A 16,732-nucleotide genomic window follows, 5' to 3' on the forward strand; every position below is an offset into this window, starting at 1 on the left:
CGTATATACATTGTGGAAATTTGAACTGTCACATCGATGCTTAAAAGTTACATATATATTTGTATATTTAAATATTTCTTATGTGTCTTCTCCTCATAAACGACTGGACTGATTTTGATGAAATTTGTTGTGTGTGTTCAAGGGGACTTGAGAATGGTTTAGATTCACAATTTAGTCCGTAGGAAAAGTTTTTTTTAATTAATTTTTAATTCGTAAATAGTTGTTGATTTTGGAATGTTTCACATTGGATTGCGGGCGAAGCCGCAGGCACCACTAGTTTGTATATAAATGTCTATATTATTGTATGAACGCTTTGTTTTAAATAAATTGCTATGAGGCCACGTGTTTATGTACAAAAACTTTGTGTAAACACGTGTTTATGGCTCTGTTACCAGTTACCACATCATGAACATAAAACTTTTGTTACAATGTAAAAGTTAGTGTTTATCTTTTACGTGTAAACTTACAATTTAACGTTTTTAATATAATAAAAAAGAATGCGGTACACATCTGTTATCAATACCAGATAAGATTAGAAGCCACCTGGGCGCCACAGTTGCGTCTACGCCAGATGACTAAATTGGAACGCAAAATATATAGCTGATATACGCCCTTACTAAACCCTTCAAATTAGAACACGCGAGTGCTTTACACATGTTATCCTTAGGTATATACTCCCACAATCTAACCACAAACAATTCTACTATCTTCAAACTGTCTTATTTCTACGTCAGAGGAAAATCCTTTATTAGGATTGTTAATTGCAATTCACATCATCCTGGAATTCTACTATAAAGTAATTAAAACAATAGTAAAATTAATTCAATTTATGGACACAATAGTGAGTTACTATTTTTAATCAAAAATAGTTACTATAGCTACAAAATATTCAAGAAAAAAAATCGACGGGTTGCATTCTAGGAGTGCCGGCAGAAGTGAAAACTTTCGAAACCCCCACCTAAATAATAAAATATAAGTAATAATAAAAACAATGAAACTGACACCCATTGACATATTTTTTCTATGCTGACACCGGATGACATCTTGACTTTTGCACTTTGCTTTGTCGTCTTACGAATATTCGATCAGGACACGTGATTCTGACACATCACAAAGAGTGCACAACGCCGCTAAAGACGTTTTCACTTCAAAAAAACATCATGCAAACCACCACATATCAGTAACTTAATCGTTAATATTCCAGAATATTACGTAACGTACGATAAAAATGATACATGATAAATGATAACTTATCATTATACGTTGTAACGCAATACGTCGAGGAAAACATCATTACACTTGATGACTCGCGGTTCACTCATCAACTTTTCCAGCAATTGATATTACTTGTAATGAAAACATTAGTAGCTTATTACGTGCAATAATGAATAAGACGTGTAACTCACCTGGGAATAGGGCTGACATTGTCGGAAGTCACAATATAATATGATGACAGTATTCAATAATCAAAGAATTAACGAAATATGTTGAAACGAATAAAAAAATGACCCGATTTTAATTTGAGCTTCTAAATTGATATTTTTTTCTAATTTAAGCCATATTATGAAAAAACCCTATTATTTGCATAAACGTTATTTGTCTCTGAAAAAATATTATTTTTGTAAATAATTCACCTGTACACCCATTTTAAATTTAACATCAGATGTGGTGGCATCAGAGTGGTGAGATGGCAAAGACATAATGCCAGAATCTGTCATTAATCATGCTATTGTCTCACATTTATCACCCCCTTTGAAAGAGCGTGCTCATTACATTGTATCTTATCATGACCGTGCTAGGAACGTGTTAATATTCTTACTGTTGGGAACACTTAATGCTTTTCAATACAGAAAACCTGTGCGTTGGTCGGTGACAGAACGATCTAATGATTCTTGTAGCTATACAAAGAATACAGATGCGCCGGCAACCCTGAGGACTAAGCTGGAACGCTTCGGAAAACTATGTCTCCCTTACCACACCCTACAAACCAGAACACAGCAGCGCTTAAAACTGTCAACAGGTAGATATAGGTATGGCGGTGGTGCCGCAGTCGAACCGCAAAGAGTTATACCACATTCAAAGCACCCACTACGAGTAATTCTAATTTAGAGTCCTAAGGTAGAAAGTCTATGTACTGTTATGAGTTATGAAACAATCGGTCCCCTATGTCACAAAATAAAGTTATCCAAAGTTCACGTTTCTAACTGCATTAGTTCTGGCTTTATTACTGCCCCTGTAGATTAAAGAACAAACTTTAAGAAGCACTGAAGCGTGAACAGTGAATTAGATAGTAGAAATTATTTATTTTATAAGATAGTAATGTCCAACTGATGGTAAGACGCCACAGAACCCTATTGACATTTACAGTTAACCGATAGAATTGGAGTCCTACCTTAGGTCGGTTATTGATGCGATACTTCCTCTGACGATTATTGGAACCACTTGTTTCAGGAACCTCCTTATCACCCTCTTGAAGCTAGAACACAGCACCGCTTAACACAGCTGTTATAAAGTAGAAATAGGTGTAGTAATGGTGCTTCCTGACTTGAACTACAAATGATTCTGCTATTTTACACTCCATGTCATTTCACCTCTTAACAGTAATATCGGTTAATATATAGAACTTAATGACGCTAAAACTAATTAGTTACTAACATGGAAGCTGCATGTTTTAAGCTAAACAACCAACTTATTACTAGCCCACTGCTGGGCACGAGTCTCTATTTGAGTAAAAGGTCTAATTCCACTACACTGTCCAAGTGCAAATATGTAGACTTCACGCATCTTTGAGAAGGAGAGGAAGGAAAGTCCTTAAAGACCTTTCAAGCGGGTATTTTTCCTAATGATTTGCGTTCACCTTACGCAAGTATTTTTTTCTTCTAATATTAATATTATTTTATTTAATTTCAAATGCTGCTAACTCAATTTAATGGCTGGTAGTGCAGCTATTTTATTTGCCCCTGCTGGAACAAGGATCTATTCCCACAATTGACTGAAGTAGGAAAAATCAATTCGATAAAGTGCTAAATCTAGTAAATAGCAATACTGCGTAGAAAGCTGGTGAGACGAACTGCAAACTGAACTTGACCTATATTTTGTTATTGATCGAGGACCAACTAGCAAAGGTCTGACATGCATTCAATAAACAGTTATAAAACTTATTCATATTCATATTCCTTCGTTTAGTTGCTTTTAAATGTGGTACAATCTGTGTTGGTAGGAGGTATATTACAATTTTTCTCACACTTAGCTTCAGGGAAGCATGCAAAATTTTAAAATTACATTATAATTATATTAAAAATGATTACATTTCATTTAATTATACAATATAGATTATAGTGTTTACTTCATGAGAACAATTTATATATTAAATTTTTTGCTTTAGTTTGTTACATTTAATCATAAATAACGTCAATAATGTCAATAAATGAATCACAATGGCAATAATAATTAAATGCAACTTGCAAATTAAATCCTTGGAATTCTTGGAGTTTTTATATTTTTCTGACAGATTGGTTGCCTAAAGGTCATTTACCAACATCTCAATTCACTCTGAAACAGCTTGGGTTCATCAAATTCTTTATTAAATTGAAGTAGCAAACGAACGTAGTCCACCTTACCTGTAGTAAGTAGTCAGTGCCGCCCATACATTGACATTTAGCAGATGTGAAAAACGACTAAATTGATGGTTACAGATTTAGTTGGAATAATATAAAACGAATAAATAAATATATATTACAATAAATAGAAATATACCAACGCACATTCACATGAAGAACCATAGAGGTATACTTACATATAGTCGGTATATACTATATGAATACTCTTGTGTGTGTGACACGTATACACGTGTCACACACACAAGAGAGGAGCGAGCGATGGCGGACAGTGACGGCATAAAGCATCATGCCGTTTACCGTCACGGCATACAAGTCAATTCCATTACGGGTATGAAGTAGTGTTGCCAGTAACTATTAGTAATGATCATACTTTTACAATCATAAATTCTAGAACAAAAACTACTTTTCTAAAGAATAAAGTAGATTTAATAATTGTGTTAAAATGCAATTACCGCTCTGGTATTGGGTAAGCCTTTTCTTTGTTTGATCTTCACCTGGCTAAAGACAAAAGCCGAGTTCTTTTGTAGTAAATTAGAAAGGAATTTAAAAAGGATTCCGTGAATATAAAGTGGAAGGTAATTTTCGCCGGTTATAATAATTCTTAGATATAGCTACTTAGGTATGTATACAATTCTTGTGAGTTTAAAAATAACGCGTACCTACTTTAACTTGGTATTTCAAGAAGAAACTGGCAACGATTTCTTTTATTTATTTATCATCTTTAAATAACTACCACGCGAAAGATGCCTGTTTCAATTTGCAACCCAAAAGGAGGATCTAAAATCCAGTCATAAAAGATTTCTATTCCAGAAATATCAACAATTCACCTTAAAATTCTATCATATTTAAGGCTCCCAGTATAATTCCTGCCCAGGCAGACATTAAAGTTATGATTAAGGTTTTTGTACCCACCCACAAGACAAGGAATCGTAATACAAGACGACGAGGGTAAAAAGTGTTATTTATTTATTTTTGTTAAAAAAATGTAATGGTTATCGCCAAACTGCTAGTCCGCTCTGAAGGTGTTGCGAGCTGGCGTAATCATACAATTTGCTATGGTGACGCGATTCATTTCTATATTCAGAGCGGACTAGTAGTTTTACCCAGACTATACCTACGTCAAAATCGTCAAATAGTAGGGGCTTTCTAGCTAAATATCTATCGCGTAACCGTCCTGGGTATTTTTCAACCGTCACTAGTTCAATATGAAACGGGTCGGAACATGCGTCACTATGACGTGCGTTAACCACAAATTCCAAAAGGACGAATGTATGTACATGAGTAATCCTTAACATTTCCTGTTTCAAAGATATTGAGCACAAACAAACACCACCGCAGTCAGTTACCTGCAGCCGCGAACACTGTGTGCAATTTCAAATGTGTGCTCAAAAAATACTAAAATGGATTTTACAACCGACCCATCAGAAATGACTGTATCAACTCTCAGTGAATTTACAACAGCGCCCGATGAAAGTTCAACCGCAATAAATCTTCATAACATCTCCTTAATGAATGTCTCGCAGCAGCTTCACAATGAATCTCAGTTTGTGCGGCCGGTGTTCGAGGGTTTCGTGGTGGCGGAAATTCTTATGACAGCTCTAGAATTAATCATTGCGTTCATCGCAGCCGTCAAGATTTCTGGCTGGAGAAGGAACTACAGGAATCAAATGTTGATGCAGCTCAGTGTCGCCCGGTTTATTAAACGTGTGATAGTGTACATTGATTATTTGTGCGAGAAAGGTACGATAGAATCGTCGAAGGGAGTGCAAGTGTCTATAATCAGTTCCGAAATTTACATCGACTATGTGATATCGATATTAGTGTGTTTCTTCATTAAGCACATGTACGACAGCTTGATAATAGTGTTAGTGAAGATAAGTCGCGGAGATTTCTACAGAGTGTTGACTTGTTCCTGGTTGATTCCTGTTCCCATCACCGCCTTATGGACTTACATCATCGCAGCAGAATTGCTTGACAGATGGTCGACTTACGTCTTCGCTTGCTGCATATTCAGGTGGCCCCTGATGTTTTTAAGCATCATTACGTACGGTGTCGTTCTTTATCGAGTTTTAAGAGAGAATATCAGGAAATTCGCGCGCAGTTTAACCATTGTTACGTTCTTACTGTGCCTAATTGTAAACTTCTATTTGTTGTTCAAAGATATAATTGAACTTTGGTGTTTGAAATCGTTTACAACAATTTTAGTACGTTACATTTTAGGATTCTGTTTGAATACTCTAATACTTTGTTTGTACATTATATTAATAGGTCTCAACTACCACAGTAATCGTAAGCAGTATAATTCTACAGCTGAATGCAGTGTGGCTAACGTAATAAATAAAGTATGACTGCCTTATAACTAAGAAACACTTATAAGTGACAGTATAATGGTGAAGGAAAACCTACGTGCAGAGTTCTTTAGAAAAAAATGTGCTCGAAGGAGTGTGAGGTCTATCAATTTACTTGGCCAGTGCGATGGATCTCCTACTCCTCTCACTGGGAAACCAGTGACCAGCAGTGGGACAATATGGAGTTGACCACCACGACCATGGCCAGCTGTAGCCAATTACCATCAGGTTGCATGTTCGTTTGCTGCGTATATTAGAAAAAATGCGAATCTTTTACCATTTTCAATAAAAAAGCATGGAAATGACAAGATACGGTTGTCGACACGGCACTCCAGGGAGTAAGAGGGCAATAATGTTCGTATAAGTATAGAAAATAACCCTCTGAAGATTGCAATATTACTTCGCCCTCCTGCCGAGCACGTAGATAGCCTATCAACTACGTAGTTATATCACGCTCGTACATGGTAATATTAATCTTTTTTACTTTCTTACTTTTACTACTTTTCTATACTAATATTATAAAATGGAAAACTTTGTTTGTTTGATTGTAATGAATAGGCTCAAAAGCTACTGGACCGATTTTAAAAATTCTTTCACCATTCGAAAGCTACATTATCCACGAGTAACATAGGCTATATTTTATATGAAATATATTTGATAAATAGATTTTGAGGCGGTACAAAGTTTGCCGGGTCAGCTAGTATATAATATAGGAGTAGCGAGCAAACCTGATGGTAAGTGGCTACTGCCGCTGTTGTGTTCTAGTTAGAAAGGGGTAATAAAGAAAGTATACCTACTTATGAAGCGATCCAACTTAGTCCTCAGCGTAACAACCTATCTGTGGCCGACCTCAGATAGGATTCTTATCCTATCTAGGGTTTATTAAAGGTTTTCATGAGCAGCAGTTACCTGTTATCATTAGAGGGACTACATACTCATTTGCTATATCTATATGTATGTTCATAGAAAATGTTCGTTTTTGTAAATAGTGTGTAAATATCTTTGTAAAATGTGATAAATATATCTCTAGATTATTATAAGATATAGTGAGTAAATATAATATATAACCTGCTTATATATAAATATATAAATAGGTACCTACTCGCTTCTCCACTACCTCTTAATAATGTATGTAGCTACTTATCTTTTAATTAATTTGTAATAAACATTATTTATGAATAAAATAATATTTCATTTTAATGCCTGACAAACAAACTTGAATTAATTTTGGTAAATTAATGTTTAAACCCATTGTTACGATTTAAATTTATTTTTTTCCTGGTTCGACCGCAACATCAATAAAGCTATATTTCTGCCTCAACAACAGTTAATTGCTTGCCTCAAACAGCGTCATAGGAGATTCTTACAGGAGGTACATTTTACGTGCGTTATTAAAATCGACCAATCCTATTTTTGCCTTGATATTTGTGAATTTCCTCCTAATTGAATTTGAATTTGACTATTTGGGATAAGTTATTATAGATTTCCATAGTCCTGTAACTGTACTTTACTTTCAAACAAAATTAACCTCAGTGAATTCTAATATTTTGTACTCCCAATAGAAGGACATATCCTTTTTGCTATCATTATAGCAAGTTATAGCCTTAATAGTATTATTAAAAGTATGACAATGATACCAGCTAACTGAATCTTTGCACAGAACTGGTAAATAATATTAAAACTCAATAAAATTTATATTTTTTCCGGAATAATAAAAGCAAATTTATTAGACAAAGCGTAAGTAAAACAATAGTCCAAATGTATTAAAACTAATATATTTTAATTTAGGATCACAAAATGAATATGTAAGTAAATTTAAGATTACAACGATATCTCGACGAAATTAGGAAAGCGCCAAATCGGTTTCTTAAATGCATTTAACAATGGGTTACTGAAATTGGTAGCATTATACTTATTTTAATAAAAGTTTAAATCAATAACCATGTTATATACGATTATAGGTATTTACAAATGTATTTATTTTCACCAGATTTTGCGATTTTCCTATAAATGTATATTCCTTACATTACATTTTTGTAAATATAAACAATTTTATTCCAGGACGGAATGTATAAAATATGTAAAAATAGAATGCTTTAAAAAGTAACAATATTTCACACCAGTAAAAATACGTAAAACATATAAATCCTTCAGTTAAGATAGATAGGACGAGAAGTAATCTTAAAACCGATTTGTGCAACAGTTCACACGATAATGGAATAGATGAGTGGAAAGCCACCAAAACCGTTATAACTAAAAGAGGGAATGAGTGATAGATCCAACTGATTTCACAAACCGATTCGCGCAACACTTCACACGATGATTGGGGATGGTTAAGAAAGTTACCGAAACCTATGTAGACTAATGAGCTAGGGAGCTAAGGAAGGGATGTCTAAGGCTGGCACTGGCAGGCGCAGCGCTTGACGCGCGCCGCGTGCGGGGCGTCCACGCTGCGCACTGAACGCGGCTGCATATCTGCAAACAAACAGTATAGTCATCAATATACTAATATAATACTATATTTTAAAGGCCGGGCCACACAGAACGCGTATTCTAACGCCGCGCTAGGGCGTTAGCGCTAGAAAAATATCCTGACGCCGCGCTCTAGCGCCGAGTTGTGTTGTATTGAGTTACTACTAAGCTGTCACATAGTGCGCGTACGCAAACGGCTGTCACGAAGCTAGGCGTTCTTGTCGCTGCGCGTTTTATTTTTATACTAGCTTCTTATATTTTACCAGCGTTTTGTATTTGCTTACTAGCGTCATTATACGATAAATTACGCCCGTGCGTACGCGTACGCCCTCTGTGACCGTTTGTTACTAACTCAGTAGAATACAACTCAGCGGCGCTAGAATACGCGTTCTGTGTGGCCAAGCCTTAAAGGTGTATAAGTTTTATGGGTATTTTAAAGATAGAACCCTCTATGGTTCGACACCGGCGGCACGACCGTCACACCAAATTCACGCCTAAATCAAATCAAATCTAATCTTGTCTGGGATTTATTACAGATGTACATGGTTGGCAGTAGCCACTTACCATCTGGACTGCGTGCTTGTGTTCGAACCTTGAACCTCCAAACGTAAGGTCATATTACAGGACTTCCCGTACTCAAACAATATTGTAATTGTAATCACAAAGTTGTAACAGCTGGTCAAACAATATGTGGAAAATCCGCTTTACGCTTTATTCCCGGAAACCAACCACACTTAATTTTCTTATACTGCTTTTGTTTATATGTAAAAACCCGACTACGTGCTATAAATTAAAACTATACGTCATCGGAAACGATAGCTTAATTAATTTGTGAGCTAAAACCCCAACACTATATCATACACACACACACACACACACACACACACACACAAAATACATAAATTCTGCACACTTTTACAAGACTGAAGAGATGAGTGAGATCTTAGATAATATTTGCTTGAGGAAAATGAGAAATTGTGCTAAAAATACACACAGTTTGCGGTTACCAAACTACCAAACAAATATCACGTGCCTAGATAAATATTAATGACCTAGATAAATTCATTAATGATCCGCTACTGAAAATAGTTCTTTATAAATGGTAGGGCTTAGTACAGTACCTAAGTTGCTAAGTGACTAAGTGCGTATTTATCATCATGAACCAATTACTGTCCCACTGCTGGCACGCATCTCCTCTTAGAATGAGAAAGATTAGGCCATAGTCCATCGCGCTGGCCAAGTGTAAATTGGTAGACTTTACATACCTTTGAGAACATTTTTTTATGCCTCAGGTATGCAGATTTCCTCATGATGATCCTTTCCTTCCCCGTTTGAGCACTTGCTCATTCAAATGAATTATTACTTAATAATTAAATTAATTATTACTTAATAATTAATTTCTGAATGCAAATTTATAGACGTCACAAATTACCTCTAAGATTATTATGACGAACGCTCAGATATGTGAATATGTGTAACATATTACATTCATATTTTCTAACACCATAAGGATGATCAATTCATTTGTGTTTTGAATCGCTACTGTATTGGTTTAGCGGCAGTAACACTTTAGTACATGAGACATTTTAACTTAATTCTTAAAGGCAGTGTGTTTATAATCTCAAGTAAACAAAACAAAACAACGAAAATTTACTGTTTCTGTTAGTCATATCTGCTCTGTAGTAATAAATTAATTATCAACTATAGAACTATGTACAAATAGAAGCGACATACAACCAAAAATTGATTAAGCGATAAACAATCAAGTGTCGAGTGTCCTGTTCAAACAAAACCCCTCTAGAGGACGTATTTTCATTAACGGATACGATTTTCATTAACACTATGTATGTCTGTTTGTTGTGAAAGATTTACGTAATTTACAAGCTTATTTCCATCATGAAATGGATTATGCAAGCATCCCAAAATTAAATGTTCATAATATAGAAATCACGTATCACTTTTTCATACGGGCATTCTCTAATATGGCTTTAGCGATTTTCTGATTTTTTTATTTATTTTTTTACAACAACATATACCCAGGATTAGTATTTAATGTTAACATAAAATACTTATGCTTTTGAACTTCATATAAACTTTTCAATGAATTCAAACCCTATAAACGTCCATGTCTACCAGATTCATCATGCTACAAAAATAGATAAAATGGAACAATAGTACTGTCATAAACATTAATATTCAGTTATTGGTCGTTATTCGTCAAAGCGACCCCCGTGTCGCATCGACCGAGATATCGAGTAATGAATATTCGCTCTTGATGCAATTAAATTAAAGCTGACCGCACATTGGCTACGCTAACATCGCTTGAGCAACAGTTGCTAATACATACTACCATTTTTAACCGACTTCCCAAGGAACAGAGGTTATATTCAAATTCAAAATACGTTAACAAATTGTGTACATACTTATGAGTTGATGTTGGAGCATCCTTTTAAGTAAATATAATACCTGTGCCAGGATGCCGCTTTTCCTTATCTTACATACTATTACAATTTGCTTTTATAAACAGAATATTACTTTTAGTTATATACAAAATTTTACATTAACATTTCTAATATTACGCGTGTGTGTATGTACGTGTGTGTGTGCGAATGTGTGTGCGTGCGTGTGTGAATGTATGAAAATTGTATGTGATATATGCGATACGTTTATTTTTTCCGCTTAATATACTGAACAGTCGCTTAACCAGCTGCCGCTCGGGCGTTTTTGTTACTTAAGCGACCGAAAAGCGGTACAACTTTGATTTTATTCGAAAAATCTGTCAACAGTCGATTGTTTACTTATGTTTATAGACGCACAAGCTCTTTAAATATTCGATCTGCAATTTGACAGTCGTTTTAACAGTCATTTACTGCTCGTGCCCTTCATTAAAATCAATGTTACCAAATTTTGTCTACCAAACATCTAGATTTGATAAGTTCTGTTTACTAGAATTAGCAGGCAAAACATGGCGTAGATTGTTGTTAATAACTGGGGTTATTCGCAAAATCTACCAGTTGCTTAAACGATAAAAGCCAATGAACGGTCAGCTTAAGCGCTCTTTATTATTTATCGCTCTATTAACATTTCTATTTCATGTCGACGCCACATCATATACGTACGTAAGTAAACAGTATAAATTAATATTAGAATAATTTAAAAACATGACGTTAATATTTTTTAGTATTTCTCCCAGAAAAGCCTTTCATTCAATATCCATATCATAGAGATGCTTAAAAATAATTGGTCTGCCATCTAAGGGCGTCCGCCATATTAGATTTAGATTTTTTGTTTTTATAATATAGGAGTAACAGACGAGCATGCAGTCCAACTGATGGTAAGTGGCTACTGCCGCCCATGGACATCTGTGATCAACCCCAGATAGGATTAGGTATTCTTACCTGAGGTCGGCCACAGATGCGCCGCTACCCCTGAGGACTAAGCTGGAACGCCTCGGAAAAGTATGTCTCCCTTACCACACCCTTCAAAATGGAACACAGCAGCGCTTAACACTGCTGTTATTAGGCAGAAATAGGTGTGGCGGTGATGCCGCAAACCACAAAAAGGTTCTACCTTCAAATGAATGACGTCACTAAACTATTCAATGCATTGTAATTTAACCGAAACGTATAAGTAAACACAATTGCCACTGAATAAGTGTTTGAAAATCAAGTTAAAAGCAAATATATTACCCATTTAACTCGTACAGTATACATACTAACAAAGGCAGGTAAGTAAAAGATTGAAATATAATAACAATTGAAAGGTATTCACTATTCAGTACCTAAGTGGTATTATAATGATGCATGCGTTGCGAAAAATGTGACAAATGAAATAAAAGTCATCGTGATCAATCAATTACTGTAATGCTGTTTCCCTGTGAATACCTTTCGTATTGTTATTTTGTATCCCTGTATTCATATTTCTATTTACCGCAGAATGTTATATTACAAAGACGATCGTTATGATCATTAACACAGAACAACAAATGCGTTTCTATTTTAGCCCTTAATTTTGTGTGTTTGAATTATTTAACAATATTTAGGAGAAAGCAATGCTTCTGTACGAGTGGTGACTGCTGCTGCTTTTGAGCACATATTACGGCCTCCGCCTCGGATACTACGTAAGAGACCCTAACCCCATACTTTCCTTTTCATAATATCAAGTCATTATGCAGCCTTTCATTCAGGTTCAGCGGCAGCGTGAAACGACATATGTGTAAGTACGCAAATGCTGCGGGCTGCTGCTCCTTTGAAGCGTATGCTTCGGCCTACAGAAGAAGGCCTACTTAAGGCGATCCTAAGATTACTACGAAATACTACTAAATATTGTTACTTTCATAATAACAACTCACAATGCGGCCTCTCGTCCAGATCTTGCGGCAGCATGAGGGTGCGTGGGGCGCGCGCCTGCGGCATCTGCTGCTGCGGTACCGGCTGCTGCTGCTGCTGTTGTTGCTGCTCCTCCTGGGCGCGTGCTTCGGCCTCCGCTTCGGCCTCGGCCGCCGCTGCCAGCGTGTTCACGATGGTCTTCACCTGCAATAAACAAATCATAAACATGTACCCATTACTGTGCCACTGCGAGACACGGGTGTCTCTGAATGAGAAGGATTAAACCATAGTCTACGCTGGCAAAGTGCGTATTAGTAGACTTTGCATACATATCAAAACTTTTTTTTTTTAGATTTTCTCAGGCATGCAGGTTTCCTCATAATGTCACCGTTTAAGCAAGAGATAACTCGTAATTTGTAACACGCACATAACTTTGAAAAATCAGAGTTGCGTGCTTAGGATTTGAACCTCCAAGTTTCTTAACCACTAGGCTATCACTGCTATCACAATCACAACAAACCGATATTATGTTAATAATCTTAAAAGTGAATAACCCTTTGCGGTTTGACTTCAACAGCACCACCCATGCATTGTTTTTTTCCTCACAACATTGCTGTGTTGTGGTTTGAAGGTAATGAGTAATTATTTAGGTTCCAATTTAGGTATTCCATAGGTAGATGCAATACATCAGTGGACAACCAACATAATATTTCTATTATATATTATGTTGCTTGTATTGATGACATGCATGAAACTGCGACATTTGGAACAGTCTGATATGTGAAAGGTTTCGATACCTGGCCATGCAGATGCCATCTTAACATACATAATACATTTCGATTTCCGCTAAAGGTCTGTATATTTGTGTACTTGTTTTTATGTGTGTTTAACAATCATAGCACATAAAATCCTGATGAAGAATCGTGAATGTATAAAGCAGTATTAATTTATCATATTGATTTGAACGAGTCTAAGAAATTCTTGGAAAAATATTTCTAAGGTACACTGAGATGCGGTGTTTTCTAACCTGTATTTTCTCTTTTCGCTAGATCCACAGTCGAGATAATCCTACCACAAAGGAGCACTGGAGTGTTTACTTACTCCGTACAGAATAACCTTTCTCTTTTTGTCGTACATTTATAAAAGCAAATAAGAGATACCAAAAAGTAAAAGGTACAGTAATATCTATTTCTAACGTGAAGCAATTCTGCGTTTTGGTAAAACAGTGTGGTCGATTGGCTGTCTATTTGGGCGACCAGCAGTACCCTTACCATGAGTTTTTACGTTTTGACAAATATGACTGTTTTGGTATTTGTTTACGTATTTGCCCATACTATTTCCAATCAGCACCCCTAGCGGATTGTGTCAGAACTTAGAAATTGTATGGGCCAATACGTAAACAAATACCAAAACAGTCATATATGTCAAAACGTAAAAACTCATGGTAAGGGTACGGCTTAGTCTAACAGACTTAGAATTTTTCGCTACACTACTAGTCCCCAGGAGCGGCTATGTATCTACTCGTATAATCCACTTCAGGTAAAATCAATATTCTGTATATTATTTGTTACAAATGTACATTGGGAAGCATTTACAACTAAATATTAGATGGATTGCACGGTCGTTTGCTGCTTCAATCTTGTCATCTCATCTCATCTGTAATCTCATCTGTAATCAACTCCAGATAAGATGAGATTCCTACCTGAGGTGGAACACAGACGCGCTGCTGCCCCTGAGGACAAAGCTAGAATGCCTCTGATAAGTATGTCTCTCTTACACTTCAAACCAGAACAGCAGCGTTTAACACTGCTGTTATTAGGCAGAAATAGGTACGGCGGTGGTGGTGCCGGAGTCGAACCCCAGATGGTCCTACCATCTTCTACACCTAGTACCTACCTCCTGCATGTCATTGTCGACTTGCTGATCACGGCGTTGCGAGGCCACAGCGTCCTGCGCGGAGCGGTGGATGGCCTGCAAGTCTTCAGGAGTCAGGCCCCATGGCAGGTTCATCTGGACTGGCGCTCCGTCCATCTGCATCTTTTGTACCTATAATATAACATTTTATTACGTTTACATCATTATTATTCCTATGCAAGTACATGACTCACCTGTCATGTGACAGATTTATTTGTTTAGAATTAAGTTTCTCAGTCTTAATGACTAATGCAGTTTTATGAGAAATAAAGATACATCATTTTGCGTACATATAATTTATTACGGACGACAACGGCCTAAGAATTTAAATGTAAATGTTGATTAATGTAACTTGTGTATGTAATTAAGACTATGTAAATAAGACATTTTATTGCAATAGATATAAGTCCTACGTAATAAGAATAGATATGTAAGAGTAGGATAGCAATAGAGTGTAAGCATAGAATTGTAAGAGTAAGACAGGCTATGTTAGAAAGGGACGGCAATAGGACGCGGTTGCTGACTGAGCCTGCGCCTGTTGCGGTACCCAAAATAAGTACTTAAGCTCGCCTTTTTGTATGGAAAAGTGTGTACGCCTCGGAATAAAAACAAGAAGAAAAGAACTGAAGATTCAAGTTGGAGTTTTATTTGAAAACCCATAATCTACATTGGTCCTTCGAGCCGGATTTAAAGAAGACTCAAGATGAATACGCCGATCGCAATGAACACAAGGGGTCGTGTTCGCTCCGAATCGGGGTACAGCGAGTCAGAAGCAGCCCCGGGCGCTAAGGGTGCGCCAGGGCCATCGCTACACCGAATTTATGAAGATTCTCCGCAGTCGCCGTCGACGGTCGCAGGAAATTCCCAAGAAAAAAGGATGGAGCACTCTCCGCCAGAAGGGGCGAGAGAGACAGCACCAGCGACGTCAACGCGGACGTCCGTCATGGGGCCACCTGCACGACCAGCTAGCACGCCACCAAGGCGTGAAACTTCATCGCCGGTGCGGAGACCTACATCGCCGGTGCGGAGACCTACGTCGCCGGCACACACCGCTCGCAGTAACACTTCAAAGCGAAGCATCGACGCACGTATGAAGATGGCACAATACGAAGCGGAGAAAGAACTCGCGGCTATAGAAGAGAAGCGGCTACTTATGAAAGAAAAGCTAATCAAATCGAGATTAGCCGCCGAAATGACTGCAATCGAAGCCGAATCTGAATATGCGGCGAGCTCATGCAACGAAAGGGTACAAGACTGGGTGGATAGAAGCATGGAACAACCAACGGCGACGAAATACAGGGAAGAACCGGAAGAGGTTCGCCCTCCCGTTAGTAAGCAACGGGGGGAGAACGCGAAATTCCAAGGCATTCAACGGCTAGCCGACACCTTAGAAAAACTAGTCGCCTCAAGACCGTTGCCTCGCCAAACAGCGGAACTACCTATATTCACGGGAGCCGTCGCCGAGTGGCTACCGTATAAGGCCGCCATGGAAGATTCTACAAGACTCTTTAAGTTCTCTCCAACGGAAAATCTCCTTCGACTGCGAAACAGCCTGCGAGGGGAAGCGAGAGAAACCGTGCTGTCACAGCTATTCACCGCATCTAACCCAGATATCATCATGCGCACATTAGAGATGAAATATGGAAGACCGGAATTCATAATAGATCGGGCCATGGAAGAGCTCAAAAAGATCCCGAAATTAGGGAGCGCGAGCACCGATCTGTATGAGTTCGCGGTGAAGATTCAAAATATTGTCTATACGATAAAAAGTATAGATAGAAGAGGCTACCTACGAAACCCGCTACTCGTTCGAGACGTAATGGACAAACTGAGTCCTCATCTCATAAGCAAATGGGCGGAGTACGCAGCCAATAACGAAGCACGCATCATGGAAGATAATGAAATGATAGTACTCTCCGAGTTTTTAATGGCCGAAGCGGACCTTATGATAAGGTACACCCACACAACGAAGCGAAGCGTTCCGGTACCCGTCAGAAGAGAAGTAGCACCAAAGCGGGTTGCTACCAAGGGCGTATACACTGCGGGGGAA

General features: G+C 37.4%; 1 protein-coding gene across 1 annotated transcript in view; it reads right to left on the reverse strand.

The window, feature by feature from the left end:
- Positions 1 to 7,727: 7,727 nt before the first annotated feature.
- Msr-110 (DUF3736 domain-containing protein Msr-110) overlaps positions 7,728 to 16,732 on the reverse strand; it is a 109,178-nt gene continuing 100,173 nt past the window's right edge. The window contains exons 9-11 of the mRNA XM_073091291.1: positions 14,665 to 14,814; positions 12,792 to 12,972; positions 7,728 to 8,443 (exon numbers count right to left, since the gene is read on the reverse strand). Of these exons, the coding sequence (XP_072947392.1) occupies positions 8,361 to 8,443; positions 12,792 to 12,972; positions 14,665 to 14,814 (414 nt within the window). The 3' untranslated portion in view covers positions 7,728 to 8,360. The remainder of the gene's footprint in view (positions 8,444 to 12,791; positions 12,973 to 14,664; positions 14,815 to 16,732) is intronic.

Source organism: Epargyreus clarus, unplaced genomic scaffold (genome assembly GCF_041222505.1).
Source record: "Epargyreus clarus isolate Ecla_fem2 unplaced genomic scaffold, WU_Ecla_fem_2.2 ptg000034l, whole genome shotgun sequence".
NCBI classification, from domain to species: Eukaryota; Metazoa; Arthropoda; class Insecta; order Lepidoptera; family Hesperiidae; genus Epargyreus; species Epargyreus clarus.